General features: G+C 42.4%; 1 protein-coding gene and 2 pseudogenes across 1 annotated transcript; 2 read left to right on the forward strand and 1 right to left on the reverse strand.

Annotated features, from left to right (window-relative positions):
* The first annotated feature begins 1,475 nt into the window (after window positions 1-1,475).
* LOC114043979 (UPF0488 protein C8orf33 homolog) lies at window positions 1,476-3,646 on the forward strand. Its single transcript, XM_027863281.1, is given in 5 exon segments — window positions 1,476-1,543; window positions 1,545-1,728; window positions 2,064-2,160; window positions 2,243-2,389; window positions 3,099-3,646. Coding segments are annotated over 5 exon segments (633 nt in total). The 3' UTR covers window positions 3,236-3,646.
* Window positions 3,647-18,687: 15,041 nt separating this feature from the next.
* LOC114043963 lies at window positions 18,688-19,101 on the forward strand (annotated as a pseudogene).
* A 1,602-nt stretch (window positions 19,102-20,703) lies between these two features.
* Window positions 20,704-21,344, reverse strand: LOC114043623 (annotated as a pseudogene).
* Between the last annotated feature and the right edge of the window lie 201 nt (window positions 21,345-21,545).

Here is a 21,545-nt window from a genome sequence, read left to right on the forward strand (position 1 = left end):
TTGTTTTTTAATTGGGTGTGGCTCATTCAGTCAATCTGGCTGTAATTCTTTGCCCACAAGAAGGTTACAGTCTTATTTAGGAGTAATGATTAACAACATGAAGCAGTTAGAAAATAGGGCAAGTTAACATGTTAGATTTTTGTGGTTCAGATAGTAAAAAGACTAATAAGGGCTAAAAAGTATACATCCTGGAAAAAATGATACTTGACCTTGGGCCCTGCCTAGGCAAGGTGGGAATAGTTAAGTATGAGCTTTTAAGCAGGAAAATGGGATGTGCTTCAGAGTGAATTAAAGCAGTTTGCGCACAATATAGGGAAATAATAAAGTCAGAGACCTAAGTTAGGGCCAAATTGTCTGTGGAAGACTTTTTCATGTTAAGATGGGTGGAAAGGTTTAAGGGGATCATTGAATGTGTTTGAAGAGGGGGATGGCCTGATCAGAATAACATTTAGGAAAAAATCTTGCACGACATAAGAGGCTACATAAGGAGTACAAAGATGCTAGTAAGAGGAGAGAAAAGGACTGAAAGGGCCAAAGGGAAATCCTAAGGCAAAACTTTATTAAGGAGTTACGAAGAGACCCAGCAGGATTTATAGTATATTGAGGAGACACAGGAGAGAATCCAAGAGAGTGAAGTATCCAGTAAGAGTATGGTTAACAGTGACAAGAACTCCAGAGAAGTCAATGAACAAGGTCAAGTACTGTAAGAGAGCCTATGGATTTGGTGACTTTGGAAAAGAGTAGATGCAAAAACAAGCAAGACTTTGAGGAGGGAGAAAGAATGAGAACGTGGAGTCAAGACAAACCAGCAGTCAAAGAGGGAGAGGAAGAAAGGGAAGGGTGTGGGGAGGGAGAATGAACTCGACTAGCTGGAGGTATGAGGGATCAGGGAACAAGGATGACTCAGGAAAATAAAGTTTCAAGCATGGATACTGTTGAGTGAAATAAAGGAGGAGGAACAGCTCATTTAGCAGTGAGGGAGAGGAGTTCAGTTCTGGATGTAGTGCGTGTGTAGTGCTTGTGGGCCATTCATATAGACCGCCCATTATCTAATAGTCCGTGAAACGCAGGACTAACTAGAAAAGGTTGGGGCAGAGGATTTGAATATTAAGGGAAGGGGGCAGGGCCCTGGGGACCGCCATTTGTCAGCGACAGCGCTTCTGCATAGGAGGAAGGTAGTCTAGACGGAGGTGGAGACCTCGGCGATCTGGGCTGCCGTGGTCACCTGTGCCTGAGGGACCTCGGGGTGGCTAAGGCCGTCCTACCCTACAGGCGACGCCTCGCCCTGCCCGGGCGTGCGAAGACTGCTCTGCGCCTGCGCCGTCGCTCCTCGGCCCCGCGCCCTGGCCGCCGGCGAAGTAGACCGCCTAGCTAGGGGCTGGCTGCGGAACTGGAAAGGTGAACCGCGTTTCCGGGCGGAAGGGAATCTGCGCAGGACCCTGGACTGACCGGAGCGCGTGGTGGCGGGGCCGTGCATGGAGGTGAGGGCTGGGTCGTGCGGCGCGGCCTTGGGAGCGAAGCCTCCGAGGGCTCGGATCCCCCAGTGACCGCCGATTCCTCCCTCTCCTTCAGGCGTTGCAGTCGACGGGCCAGAAGCGGCCGGAGCCTGTTGGCGGAGGCCGCGGGGCCAACAAGAAGGGCAAGAAACAGCCGCCGCCTCCCCGGGCCGAGCCGAGCGGGCCGGGCCGGGGCCAGGGCCGGGGCGCCGAAGAGGTGGCCGGGGTGCCGGTGAGCAAGAGGCCGGGGGTGGGCTGGGCGGCCGGCTCGGGACCCCCCTTGGGCCTTAGTTTCCGACTGTGTTCAACTACAGGCTGGCGTAGGTGTTCTCCAATTCTCTGTTCGGCTCTTCGATTCAGTGGGAGCCGAGGGACAGGCGTGGGAAGGTTCCTGCCTGCCTGATCCGCTGCCTCTCAGCAGGCCTGCCCCTGCTAGAATGGAAGCTCCTTGCGGACAGGAACATTTTTGGCTATTCTTTGTATCCTCAGCACTTAACCCAGTGGCAGGCACCTAGTAAGGACTTGGTGGGACTGCAGATCAGAACCCTCTCGTTTCCTGATACGCAGGAGCAGGATGAGCAGCTTCGGCTACAGAGGGAGCTGGACTGGTGTGTGGAACAGCTGGAGCTGGGCCTGAGGACTCAGAAGTCCACCCCAAGGCAGGGTAGGCCGGACGAGCAGGGCCGAGTGTGGGGGAAGGGGGTATTGGGGCTGGCAGGGTCACGTGATCCCGTCTGTCCTCCCAGCGGAACAGGCAGCCCGAGCTATAAAGACGCTTCGGAGTCATCGAGCGGAGTTACCCAAGAAACGTCAAGTGATGAGGTCACTGTTTGGGGACTACCGGACCCGAATGGAGGAAGATCGCAAAACAGCCCTGAAGGCCATGGAAGCTGGTGAGGTGGGAGGAGAGAAGGTTACTGAGAGCTGTTTGGGCTATTCCGGGATGCTTCAGTGTGCCATGTATACATTCCATCATCCTTGCAATGACCTAGTAAATAATGTCAGTAGCTATTATTTCTGCTGTAATGATGAGGCCACACAGATAATTAGTGGAAGAACTAGGATTCAAACCCATCACAATAGCTTCTGGAAAGAGCCCTCATGGGAGGCCAAGTGGCTTGGATTTAAAAGACCTCAATTTAAGTCTCGGCTCCACATTTGCTAACTACGTGAACACGAATAAGCCCTTGATACAGAGTTCAGCTTCTTAATGTTACAAATGAGGAGACTGACCTAGAGAGATAGTGAGTTGCCTATTACGCCGTAAGTAACATAGGCCAAGTCTGAAAGGATTTCATAGTATTATAGATTTAAAGCTGAAACTGACCTTAGAGGCCTCTAGTCTGACTCTTATGGTCTGATGGGTCAGCTGAAGTTGAGAAAGGTGAAGTTATTTACCCAGACCACACAGGCAGTAACCAATGCTGGATACATCACTAGGATGGAGACAGAGACCTTGAGGAGGAGAAGGTAGAGGAGATGAGGAAGGAGCTACAAAGAATTTATTTTCTTTCCATTGTGTACTTTGAGGCTTGGGGCTTATAACACTAAGTTTGTTCTGCCTTTCCGGCTTCAACCCCTTGTTTGATCTCTTTCTTGCAGCAGCTCGATCAGCTCGGATGCTGCCCGTTGAAGAGGCTGTCCGAAGGAAGAGTAGCCGGGTCTGCAGGCATCGTCCGGGTGGAGGGATGAGTTCTGTGCCTTCTCCAAAGGAAGAATTTAGGTTTAACTTTTTTTAATCCCTACCCACCAGGGATCTCCCTAATTTCTGCCAAAAAATCTGCCACTACCACCCCCAACCCATTCTAGGGGCTGGAGAGGGAGCAGGTAATCAGGTTTGGGAAAGTCACCTGGTAGGCAGATATATGATTGAGATGGCTCAGACTTCCTGCTTCTCAGATGTGTGGTCATTGTCACAGAAGCCCCTGCTTGACATGTGGGGTCACCAGGCCCCTTGTGGGATAGATATGTATTTACCATATCTTGAATTCTTTGAAGACAGACAAGCTTAGTTTGTACTGTGCCTTGGCTAGAGGGTGAAGATGGAGGTAGCTGAAGCTGCTTGAAAAAGACTGATTTGGCTTTTACCTCTTAGCTACCTTGGTGCCTCTAGAGAGGTCTTCATTCAGTAAAATCATCCCTCAACTTTCTCATCTGAGTGTCTCTCTGGGACAACAGGATGGGTCACAGTAGGGTAATTGGATAGAGGGCAGGGACAGCATGGCTTGGGGGCCATCAGTCATGGTGCATCTCTAAAGGATTAAACAGTCCTTACTTCTCAATTTAAATGCCCTCACAGCCTCACCCAAAGGAAAATCTCATGCTTTTTCTCCTTGGATGAGGGGTTGAAGCAGGGCTCATCCCATGGGAGTTTTGTGCTTATGGGTTTCCTCATTGAGCTGCTTTTTCCAAAGGACATAAAGGGTTAAAGCTGACGCTCTTGCTCCATTTGGGTCAGTTAGTCAGCAGGTATTGATGAAATGTCTGCTATGTGGCTGGAGCTGTGCTAAGCTCTGGGAACTCACAGATGAGAATGAAATGGCTTCTGTCCTTAAGGAGCTTCTTTCTTTTGGTGGAAGCAACAGGTCCATATGTGAATACCTACAAAGTAAATATAAGGCAGTTTAGGGAGGGGGCAAGGGCCCTAGCAGCTAGCAGCTAGCAGCATCCATAAAGGCTTTGTGCAGGAAGGTGTGTTATAACAAACCTTGAGAGGTGGATATGAGAAGTAAGTGCAGCCTGGCTGATGTGTTCATTTGGCCCATCACTGGAACTGAGTTGTGTGGTCATGTGGTTCCTCTTTGCCACCAGTTATTGATCCACCACCACTTCTTAAAGAAGCCACCTACTCCCCTTCTTTGCCTTCTCTGAAGGTTTTTTATTTTTGCCTTCACTGTATGCACTGATCTTCAGGATGACAGGAGCTAGCTAAAATGTGGATTTTCACCCTTGCCCACTTTGACCTTTCTCCCCTTCCAAGCAATGACTTTGGGGGAAAGCTGAACTACTTATAAGCTGTTTTTTAAATAGAGGCCACAAAGACTGTGACTAGTAAGGAAGATTTTTTTTAAATTAAGTTTTTTAAAAATTACAAAGCATATTTTTTTTATTCCTTCCATCTTGCCTTCCTTCTCCCCCCAAAGAAGAAAAAAAAACAAAACCTTTGTAACAAATAAACAGTCATGCAAAACAAATTCCCATATGTCTAAAAATACATCTCTCATTCTACATTAGGCCATGGATTGTCAGAAGGTAGGTAGCATTCTTAATCTTAATTGTAGGTTCTTTGGAATCATGTTAACCCCTTCATTTTAAAAACTAAGAAGTTAAGTGATTTATTTAGGGTCATAGCAAGTGGCATATCTGGGATTTTAATCCAGATCTGATTAATTCATTGTTGCTTTCTCTGCAGTGTACTAGACAAGACTTCTTGACCGGGGGGACTTATTTTTTAAAAGATTTTGGTAAATTATTTTCAATAGAATTGGTTTCCTTTGTAATCTTAGGTATTCTATGCTTCCAAAAACTTTTTTTTTGGGGAGGGACCAGAATGACAGAGAAAAGGCAGGGACTCACCTGAGCTCTCTCAAATTCCCCTCCAAACAACTTTAACACTTCAAAATGAGTTCTGGAGTGTCAGAACTCACAAAAAGATGGGGTGAAACAATTTTCTGGCTCAAGACAACTTAGAAGATCAGCAGAGTGAGAGTGAACACAGGCAGCAAGACATCAGCAAGCCTTGGGGGTGACTGAATCAGCAATGGCAGCAGTAGCTCCTGAAGTTTTCAGTCTACAGGTAGTAAGGGGTCAGACAACTAGTCAGAAGGAGATTACAGGAATCCTTTTGCTGCTATGATATCCAGGTTGCAGCCTCAGGCTGAGGAGGATTACTAGCACTCCAGAGCTTGTAGCCATAGGGGAATGGGGACCCTGGCCATAGTTCCACAGGAACAGGCCAGGAGAACAGTGATCCCCACCTGTCCTTAGATAATACTACCTTGGGAGAACTGAAAACTCATAGATACTCCACACCCCAACAAGCAGTTAGAAAGGCCTAAAGCTTAGGATAGTGCCCCCTCCACCCTGGGAACAGAGTCCCACTTTAAAGTAGAGTCCTACTTTACTTTAAAGTAGAGTCAAGAAATAGGCTGGGAAAATGAGCAAAAAAAAAAAAAAAAAGAAGAACCTGACCAGAGAAAGTTACTGTGGTGACAGGGAAGATTAAAACAAAATTGGAAAGGGACAGCACAGTCAAAAATGCTACATCTAAATTTGGAAAGGGACAGCAGAGTCAAAAATGGTACATCCAAAGCTTAAAAGAAGATGTAAATTGGTCTCAGGCCCAAAAAGAACTCATAGAAGAGCTGAAAAAGGATTTTTGAAAATCAAATAAGAGGTGGAGGAAAAATTAGAAAATGAGTAATGCAAGAAAATCATGAAAAAAGTGAATAGCTTGGTAAAGGGAGGCACCTTCCTCCCCCAAAAAGGAAAATAACACCTTAAAAAACAGAGTAGGCCAAATGGTAAAAGTTACAAAAATCCAACAAAGAACTCATTAAATAGCAGAATTGGCCAAATGGAAAAGGAGATGCAAAAACTCACTGAAGAAAATAATTCCTTAAAAATTAGAATTGGACAAATGCAAACTATCATCTCTGAGACATCAAGAAACAGTAAGACAAAATCAAAAGAATAAAAAAAAAATAGAAAATGTGAAATATGTCATTGAAAAAACAACTGCCCTGGAAAATAGATCCAGGAGAGATGGTTTAAGAATTATTAGACTGGCTGAAAGCCATGAACAAGAAAAGAACCTAGACATCATCTTTCAAGAAATTACCGAGGAAAACTGCTCTGATATTCTAGAACCAAAGGGTAAAATAGAAATTGAAGGAATTCACCAGTTACCTCCTGAATTACCTCCTGAAAAAGGTCTCAGAATGAAATCTAGGAATATCATAGCCAGATTCCAGCGCTCCTAAATCAAGGAGAAAATATTGCAAGTATCCAGAAAGAAATAATTGAGGTATCGTGGAGCCACAGTTAGGATAAGAAGATTTAGTAGCTTCTACCTTAAAGGATAGGAGGGCTTGGAATATGATATTCCAGAGCACAAAGGAACTAGGATTGTGAACAACACCTGGTAAAACACTATAATCCTGCAGGGGGGAAATGGATATTCAAAGAAATTGAAGCATTCTTGATGAAAAGCACAGAGCTGAATACAAAGTTTGACTTTCAAATATGAGACTCAAGCATAAAAAGGTAACTAGGAAAGGGAAATAGTAAGGGATTCAATAAGGTTAAACTGTTCACATTTTTGTGATACTTGTAACTCCTAAGAACTTAAGTTTTTAGGGCAATTAGAAAGAATATACATAGAGGACACCAGTGTGAGTGGACTATAATGGGATGTTGTCTAAAAAAATAAGATTAAGGGCAAGTGGATTGGGTAAGTTAAGAAAGGATTGGGAGAGGGCAAAAGAGAGGTAGAATGGGGTAAGTTATTTCACATAAAAGGTGCAAAAGAGCTTTTCAGGGGAGGGGAAGTAGAGGGAAATGTTTGAATCTTACTCTCATCAGAATTGGCTCAAAAAGGGAATAATAGGCACTCAGTTGGGTATAGAAATCTATCTTACCCTACAGGAAAGTAGAAAGGGAAAGGAATAAGAAGAGAGAGGGGGGTGGTAGAAGGAAGGGTAGATTGGAGGAGGGGGTGGTCTACTAGAAGCAAAACACTTGATGGACCAGTGTGAAAAGAGAAAGTAGGATAAATGGGGAAAATAGGATGGAGGGAAATGCACAGTTAATCAACTAAAAAAATACAACAAATTCTCTGATAAAGGCCTCGTTTTTCATGAGGATTGATTCAAATTTATAAAAATAAGAGCCATTCCCTAATTGATAAATGGTCAAAGGTTATGAACAGGCAGTTTTCAGATAAAGTAACCAAAGCTAACTATATAGTCATACAAAAAAACAATCATTATTTAAGTGTTAGAGAAATGCAAATTAAGCCAACTCTGAAGTATAATCTCACACCTTTCAGATTGGTTAATATGACAGAAAAGGAAAATGACGAATGGAGGGGATGTGGTAAAATTGACAAATGTTGGAGGGGATGTGGTAAAATTGTGACACTAAAGCAGTGGAATTGGGATTGGGAACTGATTCAACTATTCTGGAGAACAATTTGGAACTATGCCCAAAGGGCAAGAAAACCATGCATACACTTTGAGCCAGCAATACCACTAGTAGGTTTCTATCCCAAGGAGATTGAAAAAAAAAAAAAAAGGAAAAGGACCAATATTTACACAAATATTTATAGCAATTCTTTTAGTGGTGGCAAAGAATTGGAAATTGAGAGAATGCCCATCAATTGCAGAATGGCTGAACAAATTGGGTTATAGATTGTGATGGAATACTATCGTACTATAGGAAATGAAGAATAGAATGCTCTCAGGAAAACCTGGAAAGACATCCATGAGCTGGTGCAAAGTAACGAGCAGAACCAGAAGAAAATGGTATACAGTAACAGCAGTATTGTACAATGATCAATTGTGAATGACTTAGCTGTTCTCAGGAAAGTAATGATGCAAGACAGTCCTGAAGTACTTCTGAAAAATGCTATGCACCTCCAGAGAAGAAACTGATGGAGTCTGAATTTAGATTGAAGCATACTTTTTCTTTTTTGGTCTGTTTTCTTTTGCAACATGAGTAACGGAAATGAAATAAAATAAAACATTCCAAGGAGAGGCTTTAGCTTTGCCAGACGGCCAAAGGCTCCATGACCCCAAAAAGGTTAAGAACCCCTCCCCTAACAGATGGCCAGCACAATTATCTTTGGGACTTGGGACTTGAAGAGTGGAGCTGAAATAGTTGAATTGAGTGAAAGTGACAATGCAGAGGGCTAATGATACCCTACATGTGACATGCAGACAGTGCAAGGATTCTTCCTCACTGAGCAGAAGCTGAGAAGTGCCTTAAAAGAAAGCAGGCTCTGAGGAATCTGAAGAATAGTGTGGTTAGAGACTTGTCTTATCTTGGATGATTACTTGAGCCTGTTACGGTATTCAAAGAAATTTCAAGTTGCAGCTGTCACAGCCAACAGCTTCACGAGTATTGAGCTTCTATGTGGATACGACACTCTTCTATCTATGAGGGTTGCTAGAAGATACAGGTGCAAAGTCCCATACTCCAATCCACCACCCCACACATATAGTGGGGAAGGATTGGGTCATGGTGGGGGTTTTCCTAATTATAGAAAGGTCTGACATGTCAGGAAAACTGGTACTATTTGCTCAGGTGCAAAGAAGCTCATATACTGCCTCCTCTCCCCTTTGCTTACTGAGCATTTTGGAAGACAGCACCGTGCCCTCCAGCATAAATGAGGCCCCAGGCTGTGCTAGGCAATCTCCCAATGGATGTATCCTCTGATGGATGACTTCTGTAGCATACATCTCCTAGAGACAGTCCTACTTTGTGTCTTTTGCTCCTTTGCCTACAAATGTACACAGGACTCCTCTATCCTTAAAAAGCATTCATGGACCCTATTATCCCCTCAACCCAAGTTAGTGTCCTATGTTTCTCCTCCCCTCACTGCTAACCTATAGGGTATTCTATGCTCCCTGCTTCCACTTCCTCACAACTCATTTATTTCTCAATCTCTCAAAATCTGGTTTCTGATCCTATCACTGCAGTGAAACTTCTGTCAAAGGTTGCCAACAAGCCCTTAACTGAATATGATGCCTTTTTCTTCATCCACATCTCCCTTAACCTTCACAACTTTTGACCCTGCCTGCAGTCTCTACCCACTCCAATTCATCCTTCACACAACTGCTAAAGTGGTCTTCCTAAAGCAGAGGTCCAGGCATGTCATTTCCTTCCTTGATAAACTCCAGTGGCTCCCTAATCCCTCTAGGGTCAAATAGAAACATTTCTGTTTAATATGTAAAGCCCTTCACAACCTGGCCCAAACTTGCCTTTCCAGCGTTACTGTATACACGTCTCCTTCACCCCACGTCAGTATTGTATGGCCCAGCCAAACTGGCCTTCTTAGCATTCCTCACCCAAGGTTCTCCCATCTTCTAATTTGCTTTTGTAGAGCCTACTGCCCAGTCCTGGAATGAACGTCCTCACCTGCACCTCTTGGAATTGATCATCCAGGTCAAATGCCACCCTGCCTACATGAAGCCTTTACTGATTTCTCCAGCCACTACTGTGATCCCTACCTCCAAATTACTTTGTATGTGTGCGGATGTACATTCACGTGTATGTATTGTTTCCCCCCATGGAATGTCAGCTCTTTGAGGGCAGGGATTGTTTCATTTTTATACTTCTATGGTTAGTGCTTGGCATGTAGTAGGCACTTAATAAGTTCTTGTTGGTTGGTTGACTGCCACCTCCTCATGGATATTCTCATCCCTTCCCTTCAGTGACACTGCTCTCTGCTTGCTCTACTCTCATGACCATTCCTCCATTTTATTGATTAGATCATCTTCCATATCCTGTGGATATCCTCCCAAGATCTGGTTGTTCTCTCCTCTTTCTCTACACTCTTGCCTTTGGGGATCTAATCACTTCTTGGGTTACTTATGTTTATGGACAGCAGATCTATATGTGAATAGATGAAAAGACATTATATGCTTTTTATGTGCCAGGCATTGCACTAAGTTCTAGAGGAAAAATACTAAAAAAAGAGACAGTCATTTTCCTCAAATAGCTTGTATTGTAATAGGAGAAAACTGCGCATAGGGGAATGGTAGCCAGGGAGCATTTTGGTCAGGAAAATCACTGGGATGGTAAATTGATGTGTGAGGCAGGCAACTAAGGTGCTATTGATTTGATTACTGTGCCCAGAGCAGAGATGGAAAGGAGAGGAAAGGATGTGTGGAAGCGGATCAGGAAAGATGAGGGGGTTTTGAAGCATGGTTTGTGGGCTAACTAGATATAGTGGGCCAGGTAAATTTACATTCAGTCACAGGCCAAAATGAATCTTTTCCCAAAACTTTAGGAAGTCCTAAGTTAAAATCTGGCCTCGGATATTTACTAACTGTGTGACCCTGGGCATATCACTTCACCTCTGTCTGCCTCAATTTCCTCATCTGTAATATGAAGATATGATAGCACCTACCTCCCAGGGTCGTTGTAAGGATCAAATGATATCATAATTACAAGATGCTTAGCATAGTGCCCATCACATAGTAAGCACAGTATAAATGTTAGTTGTTGTTATTATTTCCATATCTTTAACCACCTGCTGCCCCTCTGTACCTTGATGATCAGATGGCGTCACAAACTCAGTACATCCAAAACAGTATTCACTTTTCCTGCCGTGACCACTCAAATCGCCCCTCTCCCAAAATTGTCTATTCCTAGAGAAAGCACCACAAATTTCCTATTTATCCAGGTTTGTAACCTGAGTTATCCTCCCAGGAGTGGGAAACCTGCAGCCTCGAGGCCACATGTGGTCTTCTAGGTCTTCAAGTGCCACCCTTTGACTGAATCCAAACTTCACAAAACAAATCCCCTTAGTAAAAGGATTTGTCCTGTAAAACTTAGACTCTGTCGAAAAGCCACACCCAAAGACCTAGAAGGCCACATGTGGCCTAGAGGCTGCAGGTTCCCCACCCCTGCGCGACTCTTCCTTCTTCCTGACACCTCCCCTGCTTCCAAATCAGTTGTCAAGTCTTCTTTTGGCGTTCAGTATAGTGCATGGGACACTGGATGTAGGGTCAGGAAGACCTGGGTTCAAGTCCTAACTCACATGTTTACTAGTCAATTTACCTTTCTGTGCTTCAGTTTCCTAATCTGTAAAATGTGGGCTTGGACTCAATGGCCTGTAAGTAGCCTTTCAGTTCAAAATCTATGATTCTGTGATCTCTTGCATCCTTTCCACCATATTTGCTCCCATTTGTCACATGCATGGAACACTGTAATAGCCTCCTAATTGGTCTCCCTTGCTAACAGTCTATCTGGTATCCAATCTATCTTTCCTCTACCCAGCTGATAAAGCAATCTTTCCAAGGAAGAGCCAAGTCTGACCATATTAGTACCCTTCACAAAATCTTTCAGCAGCTTTCTGTTTCTCCCAGCAATGTGCTCCCCTGGGATAAATTCCCAAATCCTCTCAGACCTTTGGTTACCTTATATGCTTTTTTCAGTAACTCCCCACAGGTTGGAAACCACAGATCTAATTAGTCCTCCAGTCCTCTGCCCCAGAGTTTATTCCTTTGCCTGGGAACTTAGTGATAATAAATGATTTGTCATGTGTGGTAGTGTGGGGACTGAATTATATGTAGTTACTTTTAAAATATTACTTGAACTTTGAAAGGAAGCATTTGTCCTTTTCATCCTGACCACTTCCCACTGTACCTTATTCTTTCTAAACTCATTTCCTCCTGGGTACCAGAGAAAAAGCCAGGAACCCTGTACCACCGGGTAGTACAGATGGGAATGGGGCTAGAATCAGGGCTACCACTTCAGAGGGGGTTTTATAAAAGCCTCGGATAAATATCAGCCTTATCCTTTCACTGCTATAGAAAGGAAAATCTTGGAATCAGGAGGACTTCCTTGGACACCAGCTAGGTGGCCATAGGAAAGTCAAGTAACTTCACTGGGGATCAGTTTCCATACATCTAAAATGAGAATAATACTTAAAGGAGATAATCTATGTAAAGTGTTTTGCAAATATAGCCCCTGGTTCTAGGTTCAAGGTACTCTGAAGATTCACATCCACACAAAAACACTGAGGTCTTTATTTTATTAGTCAGCCAGAGGATATAGTAAATAACCTATTACAGTAGGAAGAGTACCATATTTCACTGCATAATTTTGGAAAAGTGGGGTGTGACCATTATGTGAAGCTTTAAAATGGTGCTGGTATTACTTAAAAATCATTTAATACTAAACTGTCTTTGATGCAAGATTAGGATGTTTGGAATACTAGTGAATATACATTAAAATTGGGAAGATGCAAGTTTTACCATTATCACATGACTTACTCATGCCAGCTTCACCTGCCCGGCTCCCCCTTGTACCTACAGCTCTTCATTGACTTGAATGACAATACCAATAGTAGTGCAGTGCTCCAAACAAACCATGCCAGTCAGCTTTTGGAAATATACTGATGTGCGTGCACTGAGAATTCTAGGCTTGAGACTCACAGTGTGAGAGAGATGAATGCGTATCCATATGTCACTAGTGAATACATTGCTGCTCTGTTTACCTTTTAAACGGCATGATGAACAGAATTATGCCATGCGACAATTACACAATGAAAGGTTAGAAAACACTTTTGGGACTGAAAAATAAAATGTATCAGGGTGCAACAATTATGTGGTGGCAACAATTGTGCTGTGAAATATGGTATTAATAGAAGAATTCTCTCATACGCTGGGGCATACTCTCCTGAAAATATACACCTCCTCAGTGGGAAAAGAATCCACACCAGAGACACAACTCACACCTCTGATGTTGCAGGGTCACTCATATCTTCAGGTGTTACCATCAACCTGCTCCTGCTAGGCCTACCACCCAATGGTCCTGTGGGATGCGGAGTAATCTCTTTCAGACAAATAATCTCTGCCGGGTGATATTCTGCTAGATTTGTGGTCAGTGCTAGGGCACTGCAGAGCTATCTTATGTACATGGTTCCTGCAAGACATTATTTCACTGGGCATATGGTCACAGAGCTGCTTTCTGCCACCAACTTCTGCTTCAGTTGTAGTTATTAGTTCAGGTACTATTCCCATCCTCCCCCCAATCAATCAATCGACATCTATTGAGCACTGCTATGTGCCAGGCACCATGCTAAGTGCAGAGTGGGCTCTGCTATGTCTCTTTTATATTAGAGTCTCTTATATTAGGTATAAGCTTCAGCTCTTTTGTTGTTCAGTCATGTCTGACTCTTCATTACCCCATTTGGGGTTTTCTTGGAAAAGATATCAGAGTGGTTTACCATTTCTTTCTCCAGCTCATTTTACAGATGAGGCAACTGAGGCAAACAGACAAACTCTATCCACTGTGCCATCTAGCTGTCCTCAGCTCCTTTAGTGAGAGAGAAAGTCCCTTACACACCTAGTCATCAAATTAGTGAAAATAAAATGAGATGATATTTGTAAAATGTCTTGCAAACTTTAAGTGCTATCTTAAATGCTACCTGTCATAAAGCAAGGGTTCTTAACTTTTTTGTGACATGGACCCCTTTGATAGCTTGGTGAAGCTTAGGAACCCTTTCTCAGAAAAGTGTTGTGTTTTTTTGTGAATAAAATAAGATACATAGGCTTACAAAGGAAACCAATTATGTTGAACTAAACATGCAGGTTTTTTTTTTTTCTCATCCTCACAGCCCTCCTGAAATCTAGCCATAGTTTGTGGACCTCAGGACAAGAACCCCTGCCAGAGACATTAGCTCTGTCCAACTTTTCTCTCCATAATTAGAGGTTTTACCTGCAGAGATCAAACATTGAACAGCCAGCCAATTAAGTTTAACCAAAAGGCACTTCGTATGCCGTTGAACCTACTTTCTTCTGCTCACCCCAAAATAAGGTCTCTGTCTCATGCCTTTATGTGTTAGAAAATCATATTTAATTTCTATCAATTCCTGGCTGCCAACCTAGAATCTCTCAGGGACTGTCAACAAACTACTAAGGGCTGTCTGGGTTAAAGGAAATAGAGATAAGCAAGGCAAAACAAGACCAAAAAACTCTGGTGGAATTATAGTGATGGAATGCTCTTCGTCTTCTTGGTCTTTTGTACTGAATTCTTGTCTTTATTATGCCAGCAGTTAAGTCTCAGAGTCTTTAAATTTCCCTATACAGCAGATTGGGACAATAGAAATGAGCATACTGTGGTGGTAAAATCAAGTCCAGCACAAATGACAGGGGTTTCCATCCAAGCTCACCCCCAATTTGTTTCTCTGGAAGAAATCTCATCTTGTTCTGAAACTTGCCAAATCCCGTTAATCTCCCTTCTATCAACTGGGGGGAGAGCGGGGAGAGGCTGGAGGAAATGGGGAGTTAATCCTGCTGCAGTGATCCCGGTGGCATTTAAAATCTCTTTACTGTCTGGTACTACCATTCATAGTATCCTAACTGTGTTTCAATCAGTCACACGGCCACTAGAAGTGGATTGTCAAATCTTATGAGTGTGGGAATTGTGAAAGAGAAAGAAAGTGTCCAAAATCAGGAAATGGTATTTGAACATGTTCCAGATCATCTCTAGATAAAACCCAAGGCCAAGCAGAAGTGTGCTTGTGTATAGCTGAAATGCCATCATTACTAGGGAGGGAAGCTGTTGCCCAAGAAAAGGCTTCCCTTGCACTCCAAGGGAACTCCTAGGTGAGTGACCTGAAGATAATTTTACCTAGTGGCTGAAATATATCCCCCACTCCATTAGTAGTTGTTTAGTCAGTTAATTTTATGGATAGCTCTCTGCTCTGTAGAGTTCAAAAAGTGGAAATGTGAGCCAAGGGCTGGGTACAGCACTGATGGCACCCCACCTGTACACCCAGAACCCCCACCACCTACTTGTCCTATGCAGATAAGTTTAGCCCTGAAGAACCTCTGCTGGGGTTACTACAAGGCCTGCGCTCACTCCTTGTTCTGGACCTGGGTACGCGGTTTGTTCTGGTTTCAGTCCTGAAGAACCTGGCCTCTCAGGGGGCGTGGGATGGGATTGGAGTAGGGGTAGGGGAGGGTCCCTTTTCTTACATTCATTGGCGCATTAGACTCTCACTCCAGCACCACAAAAGGAATGCTAAACACAGGACCCTCAGAAGCATGCATTTAACAAAAACAAACTTAGAACAGGATTTAGTAACTTAGAATCACTGTGACAATCTGCTAGGAGGTTGATATTTAAGTTTTATCAAAACATAAAGCAGTTTTCATGGAACCTAATTAGGTATTTTACATTTCACCTCAGTATTGAATTGCCCAATCCACTCCTGGGACCTGTGTGCTGGTAAAAAATAATTAGGCTTGGGTCATTTCTCTTGCCAATGGTTATCTCCAATGCAGAAGCTTTCTTTGCCACCAGCCTGTTCCTGCCGAGGCTAAAACTAACAACTCCTTCCAGGACCTTTAGAATGCACAAGGTCACTCTTGAGCCTGGACAGACCCACCTCCAGAACTGTGTTCAGTCACTCTGAAGGAAAGGAAACACAAACAGAGAAGGCCTTTCAGGGCCAGGCGCAAGGTCACCTGTTGAGTCCACTCTTGATGTATGGGGACAGGGATGGGGGGAGGAGAAGAGCTCTGTCCATCCCATCCACCCTCTTACACAGGAGAGTTATAGCAAAGAGTATGTTATTTGCCATAAGGGAGAGAGTCTCAGCCAACAGAAGGGGCAGAGGGAGGTCCTCTCCCTTTTGTACACTCCCTTAGTAAACCATCAACTCTTCTAATTCCTCATCTCACAATTGCAAAGCCCTTAGCAAATCTCACATGGCTGGAAACGGGTCCTCTAAAGCTTCCCAGTGGTTGCCCTGAACCAGTAACGGAGACTCTGAGAATGCTGGTAGTGGGGGAGAGGGAAAAGGGAGCCTGGTGGGAAGGGTATTAATTAATTTTGTATTAATAAATACAAAAACCATACAAAGTAATTTCAAAGTGGGGAAAGAGGACTAGAAATGAGGGAATCAGGAAAGGTCTCTCATAGGGCAAGGCACTTAAAGGAAGTATGGTTTAAAAAATTTTGCACAGAACCAAGAGAGCACCGTACATAGTAACAGCCACATTGTGCAATGACTAAGTTTGATGGACTTAGCTCTTATCAGCAATACAAGGATCTAAGACATCTCTAAAAGTCTCATGCTGGAAAATGCTATCCACATCCAGAGAAAGAATTATGGAGTTTGAATGAAGATTGAAGCATACTATTTGCTCTTTTTTTCCTTCTGTTTTGTTTTGTTTCTACTGTTTTGTGGTTCCTCCTATTGGTTCTAATTCTTCTTTACAATATGACTAATGTGAAAATATGTTTAATAGGAATGTATATGTGGAGCCTGTATCAGATTGCATGCCATTTTGGGGAGGGAGGTGGAGAGGGAAGGGGAGAAAATTTTAAACTGAAAAGCTTATGTTAGTGAATGTTGAAAACTAAAGATAAATTAATAAAAAAAATTTTTTTCGCAAAGAAAACTGATGCAGTTGAAATTTGAAGTTAGTTAACTAAGGGAAAATCTTTGTAGAAAGTTTCTCTGATAAAGGTTTCATATCTAAGATCTAGAAGGAATGAATTCAAATTTAAAAGAACAGGAGCCCTTTTCGAACAGATAAATGCTCAAAGGATATGAACAGATAGTTTTCACAGGAAGAAATCCAAGCTATCAACAAACAAAAAAAAAGTTCCAAATTGCTAATATTTAGAAAACCTCTGAGTCCCACCTCACACTCATCAGATTGGCAAAGGTGACTAAAGTGAAAATTACAACTGTTAGGAAAATTACAATTTATGGGAATTGTAATTGTGGGAGAACAGGAATACTAGTGTGCCTTTGGTGGAGTTTTGAATTGGTTCAGTGATTCTGGAAAGCAGTCTGGAGCTATTTCCCCCTACCCCCAAATCCCTAAAATTGTGCAAAACCTTTGACTCAATAATACCATTACTAGACCTACACTACAAAAAGATAAAAGAAAAAGGACGCTATATGTCACAAATATTTATAATAGCTCTCTGTTAAAGCACAGAACTGGAAACTAAGAGGTGCCTATCAATTGGGAAATGGTTCAACAAATTATGGTATATGAATGGAATGGAATATGATTGTGCCATAAGGAATAATAAAATAGATGACCTGAGAGAAACCCATAAAGACTTGTATAGATTGACACAGGGAGAAGAAAGCAGGACCAGGAGAACTATTTATGCAGTAACTATATTGTAAAGACAAAGAACTTTGCAGGATTTAAGAACTCTGATGGATTTAATGAACAACCACAATTCCACAGGACTGGTAATAAGTGGGCATGTCACCCACTCCCTGAAAGAGCGATGGTGGATTCAAGTTACAGAATGAGACATACATTTTTATACGCAACCAATGTAGGACTTTGTTTTACTTGACTATGCATGGTTGTGAAAAAGACTGCTACTGTTTTTTCCACAGTTGAGGCTGGGGTGAGGGAATGAGGGAGTCAGGAGGGAAATCCTGGAGCCTTGGGTCATAATTCCAAAGAAGTAGAGGCTAAGCCTTCTGCATCAGTGGTTCTGAGTAAAGAAATTCAGTACATTTAGGTCTCTCTTTGAGGTCTTGGCAGTAAGATCCAGTCCAACTTAATCAGCTGTTCCAAGAATATTCTTCTTTCCTGAATCATAAGACTTCATAGAGGTGGTCTGTGGGGGTGGGGAGGAGGATTTACTTGTAAGCTCTCACAGTATTGATTAGCTGAGAGCTTAGTTGGACCTGTTTCAGGAACATTCACTAGAGGCCAGGAACCTATCAGCATGTTCTGGTATGGGAACAGAATTCTGTCGATTTCTAAGTCTTGTCAATTCTACATCTGCACATTTTGGAGCATCCAGGCTCTTCTCTCCAATTCCACTGCCACCATCTGAGTACAAACCCCCATTACCACTTGTCTAGATAAGCTACTGCCTAACTCATGTGCTGTAATTTGAAGGGGGTAGGTGGGAGTAAGTCTGGACTCATGCCTGTTAGTGCTAAAAATATATGCCTCAGGACAAAAAAAGATTTAAAAAATTTAGGATGAACTCCCACAAATGTAACCACTTGATACTCCAATCTGAAATTCCCACAGATTTCCAGGCTCAATGTTTGCTGTAGCCCTTGGCTGCAGCAAGCCACAGTTTTTTAGCCTCACTTTTTGTTAACGTAACCAAAAGCGATGAGAGAGGCCAGACTTGTATATTATATAGAATCCTCATAATTCTCTATCATAGTCACTTTTTTTTTTGAAAAAAGAATTGCTAGGTACTAAACATAACCAAATAACACCACAAAGAACAAAATCAATTACATTTTAGCAAACTGGAAAAGATTTGTTATTGATGTTGGAGTCATTCCTGTGTCAGTATTTAATCAGACTGTCAACTATCAGACCTAAGATCAGAATTTATTTAAAAAAAACAAAGAGCTTCCGGAGGGTGACATTCAGCCAAGAGCCTGCGGCCCGGACCCAGTGAGGACGGTCTTGACCAGCCGTGAGGTCCTCCGCTCGCCCCTGTCATGGCCCAGCTGGTTTGCAACGCCATTGAGAAGGCTCCAGCCCTGCTAAACGCTGCTGCAACTTATTTGAAGCCTCGATTGGTCACATTTTGGCAATATGCCAAGGTTGAGCTGGTTCCTCCAAGTCCTCCTGAGATCCCCAGAGCCATTGAGAGCCTGAAAAAAATAATCTCATCAGCTCGAACTGGTAGCTTCAAAAATCTCACAGTTAAGGAAGCTTTACTAAATAGTTTGGTGGCCACTGAAATATGCATGTGGTTTTATGTTGGTGAGATCATAGGCAAGCGTGGCATCATTGGATATGATGTTTGAAGACCAACTCTTAGCATCTGAGTGTTTGATTTATCCTTTGTGTGTTTGTGGAACATAGATGCCTAGACTTCTAAATAAAATGAGGAAATAATGTGAAAAAAATAATTAAAAAAATAAAAAAAACAAAGAACTATAATGAGAAAAATATAAGGTATACAATTAAGAAAACTTAATGCTGAATTATTTAAATAAGTGATTAAAAATAAAAAAGAGGAAATGAACAACAGAACAAACTTCTATACAAACTGTAATAATTTCAGACAGAACTTTAATCAATATAAATTGATTGCCACAATAAGGAGACCAAAAAAGTCCACAAAGTGCCTTATTCAGCAGACATCTGACTTACCAGAGAGAGAGATGGTTCCTAAAGATAGTACCTGGTTAGAACCTAAACTGGTCCGTAAATGTAGTATTTTTGCCCCCTCCCAGGTCCATCATCCCTACCCCTTCACCTTACTTAAAGTTGTACTCACAAGTCCATATTCCCAAATTCTGGATAGACTGCTAGTGACTTAAGGAAGCTCAAGGATTATCCTTTTGAGTGTCTTGTACTAAAGAGTTTCAGAAAAGTACACATAGCACAGTTCTTAATCCAGAAATAAACGTTCTTCTACAAGGAAACAAATCAACCCTGGCTAATGGCCTTTGGGGATTGCACCCACTTAGAAATTTGTGATTTCACAATTTTAAGAAGCAAATATCATTTTACAAAAGTTTCATAGGTTACTGCCTGTCTTGGCATTTGCAAAGTCCTTTCCTAATTCAAAGACAATAAGAAAAGGGAAAAAAAAAATCAAATTTCCCCTCTCACAGGGAAAGCCTGGCCCTTACAGAGCTCCCACAACAAATGGGGTTCTCTCCATAGGAATTAGGAACTTGGGGTCAGTTGGAAGTCATTCTTCTGGTGAGAAACCAAACCACTTTGTCTTGGTGCTTATATAACAACACAGACTCCCTTGCACCAGGTGCATTAAGATGCAAGGGGTACCTCTGCTCTGAGTTCAAGTCAGGTACCAAGTTCTACAACAAACGACTGCTGGGCCCAAGATAGGCTAGGGTTCACACACTGTGAAAATGAGCTGGAGAAGGAAATGGCAAACCACTCCAGCATCTCTGCCAAGAACACCCCAAATGGGTTCACAAGTCAGACACAACTGAATAACTAAACAACAACAACAATAACAAAATGGGCTAGGTGAAGGACAGTTCCTGCCCTCAAAGAGCTTACAGTCTGATAAGCAGGACTCAAAACTCTCACATAGTCTAATGGAAACAGGAAGGCCAATTCTAACATGTTTGACAATGTGCCCCTCATTAAAACCACAAGTGATAGCTTTATGGGAAGGGCAGATGGTAGGAATACATTGGGAAATATAGATAATATTAAAAACAAGAGATCAACAAACATTTACTGAATCAGAAAAAGAAAAAAAGAAAATGAAGCATGGGAATTTATTTTTCTAAAAGATCATTCAGGTACTTTGAGAATACCCAACTAAAGATGGGATTGTTGATGAGTAAAAATTGCAGACTTTTTTTATATTCACAAGTGTTTAATTGATGAATTCTTTAGGATCACATCATTTACAGCTGGTTGATGAAACCAATTTAAATAGGGTAGTTATGATACATGTGAAAAAAGAAAAGAAATCTCATCATGAGAGACATCTTTTTATAATAAATAAGGTAGCCAGACAGCTCTCACTCATTGGTAGTCTTTTTGAGGTATGCTATCAAGTTTGTCCTTTCTCCCTTCTTCTTAATGCCTGTGAAGATCATTTTGGTTCCAGGGATATACTTCTTGGGGTTTTCCAAGTATTCCATCAGTGTATCATCTCCCCAGGTGATACCTTTGTTCTTGTTGGCATCTATGTAAGAGAAGCTGGGAGACTTGGCTGGTCTTTCGGCCAAAGAGTCGGTTCAGATTAGGCCCCATCTTGGGCTTGCCCTGCTTCTCGATAGTGTGGCACTGAGCACACTTCTGAACAAAGATCTTCTTGCCCACGGTCTCTCCGCTATCTGTCCAACTCGCACTTCTTCTGCCCAAATCGCAGACTCTTTACTGGAGCATTGTTCAACCTCCTGGGAGTTTTAATGCTGTATCTTTTAAATTCCAATTTCATTCAATAAATATATCCAAACTATAATGAACATATATTTTGCTTTTAGGTCATTTAAGGTGGGAAAGAAGGAAGAATCTTAATGGGGGCAATACAAGTCAATTGTGAAAATGTTATGAAATGTTGTAGGATAATACATTTTAAAAACTAGATCAAGCCATGTTAGAAACTAGGGCCAACATCAGACACGGACCCGAAACTTCCCCTTACACCTGGGTACATCCAATCCCCTCCCCATTGAAAATGATTATCCCTCCATCACTTGGAGCCCTAAGTCCAGATAGCTGGGTACTCTTCAAATAATCTGACCTTTTTGCACCAAAACAGACCATACCAGTAAGATTCTGAGAAGTCATGCTTGTGGAGAACCTCAGATGTGATAATGTCAAGCCAAGTAAACTTCAGGGTTCCCACCCCTTGTTT

This window comes from Vombatus ursinus, unplaced genomic scaffold, assembly GCF_900497805.2.
Source record: "Vombatus ursinus unplaced genomic scaffold, bare-nosed wombat genome assembly UNPS02014770.1, whole genome shotgun sequence".
In the NCBI taxonomy this organism is placed as follows: domain Eukaryota; kingdom Metazoa; phylum Chordata; class Mammalia; order Diprotodontia; family Vombatidae; genus Vombatus; species Vombatus ursinus.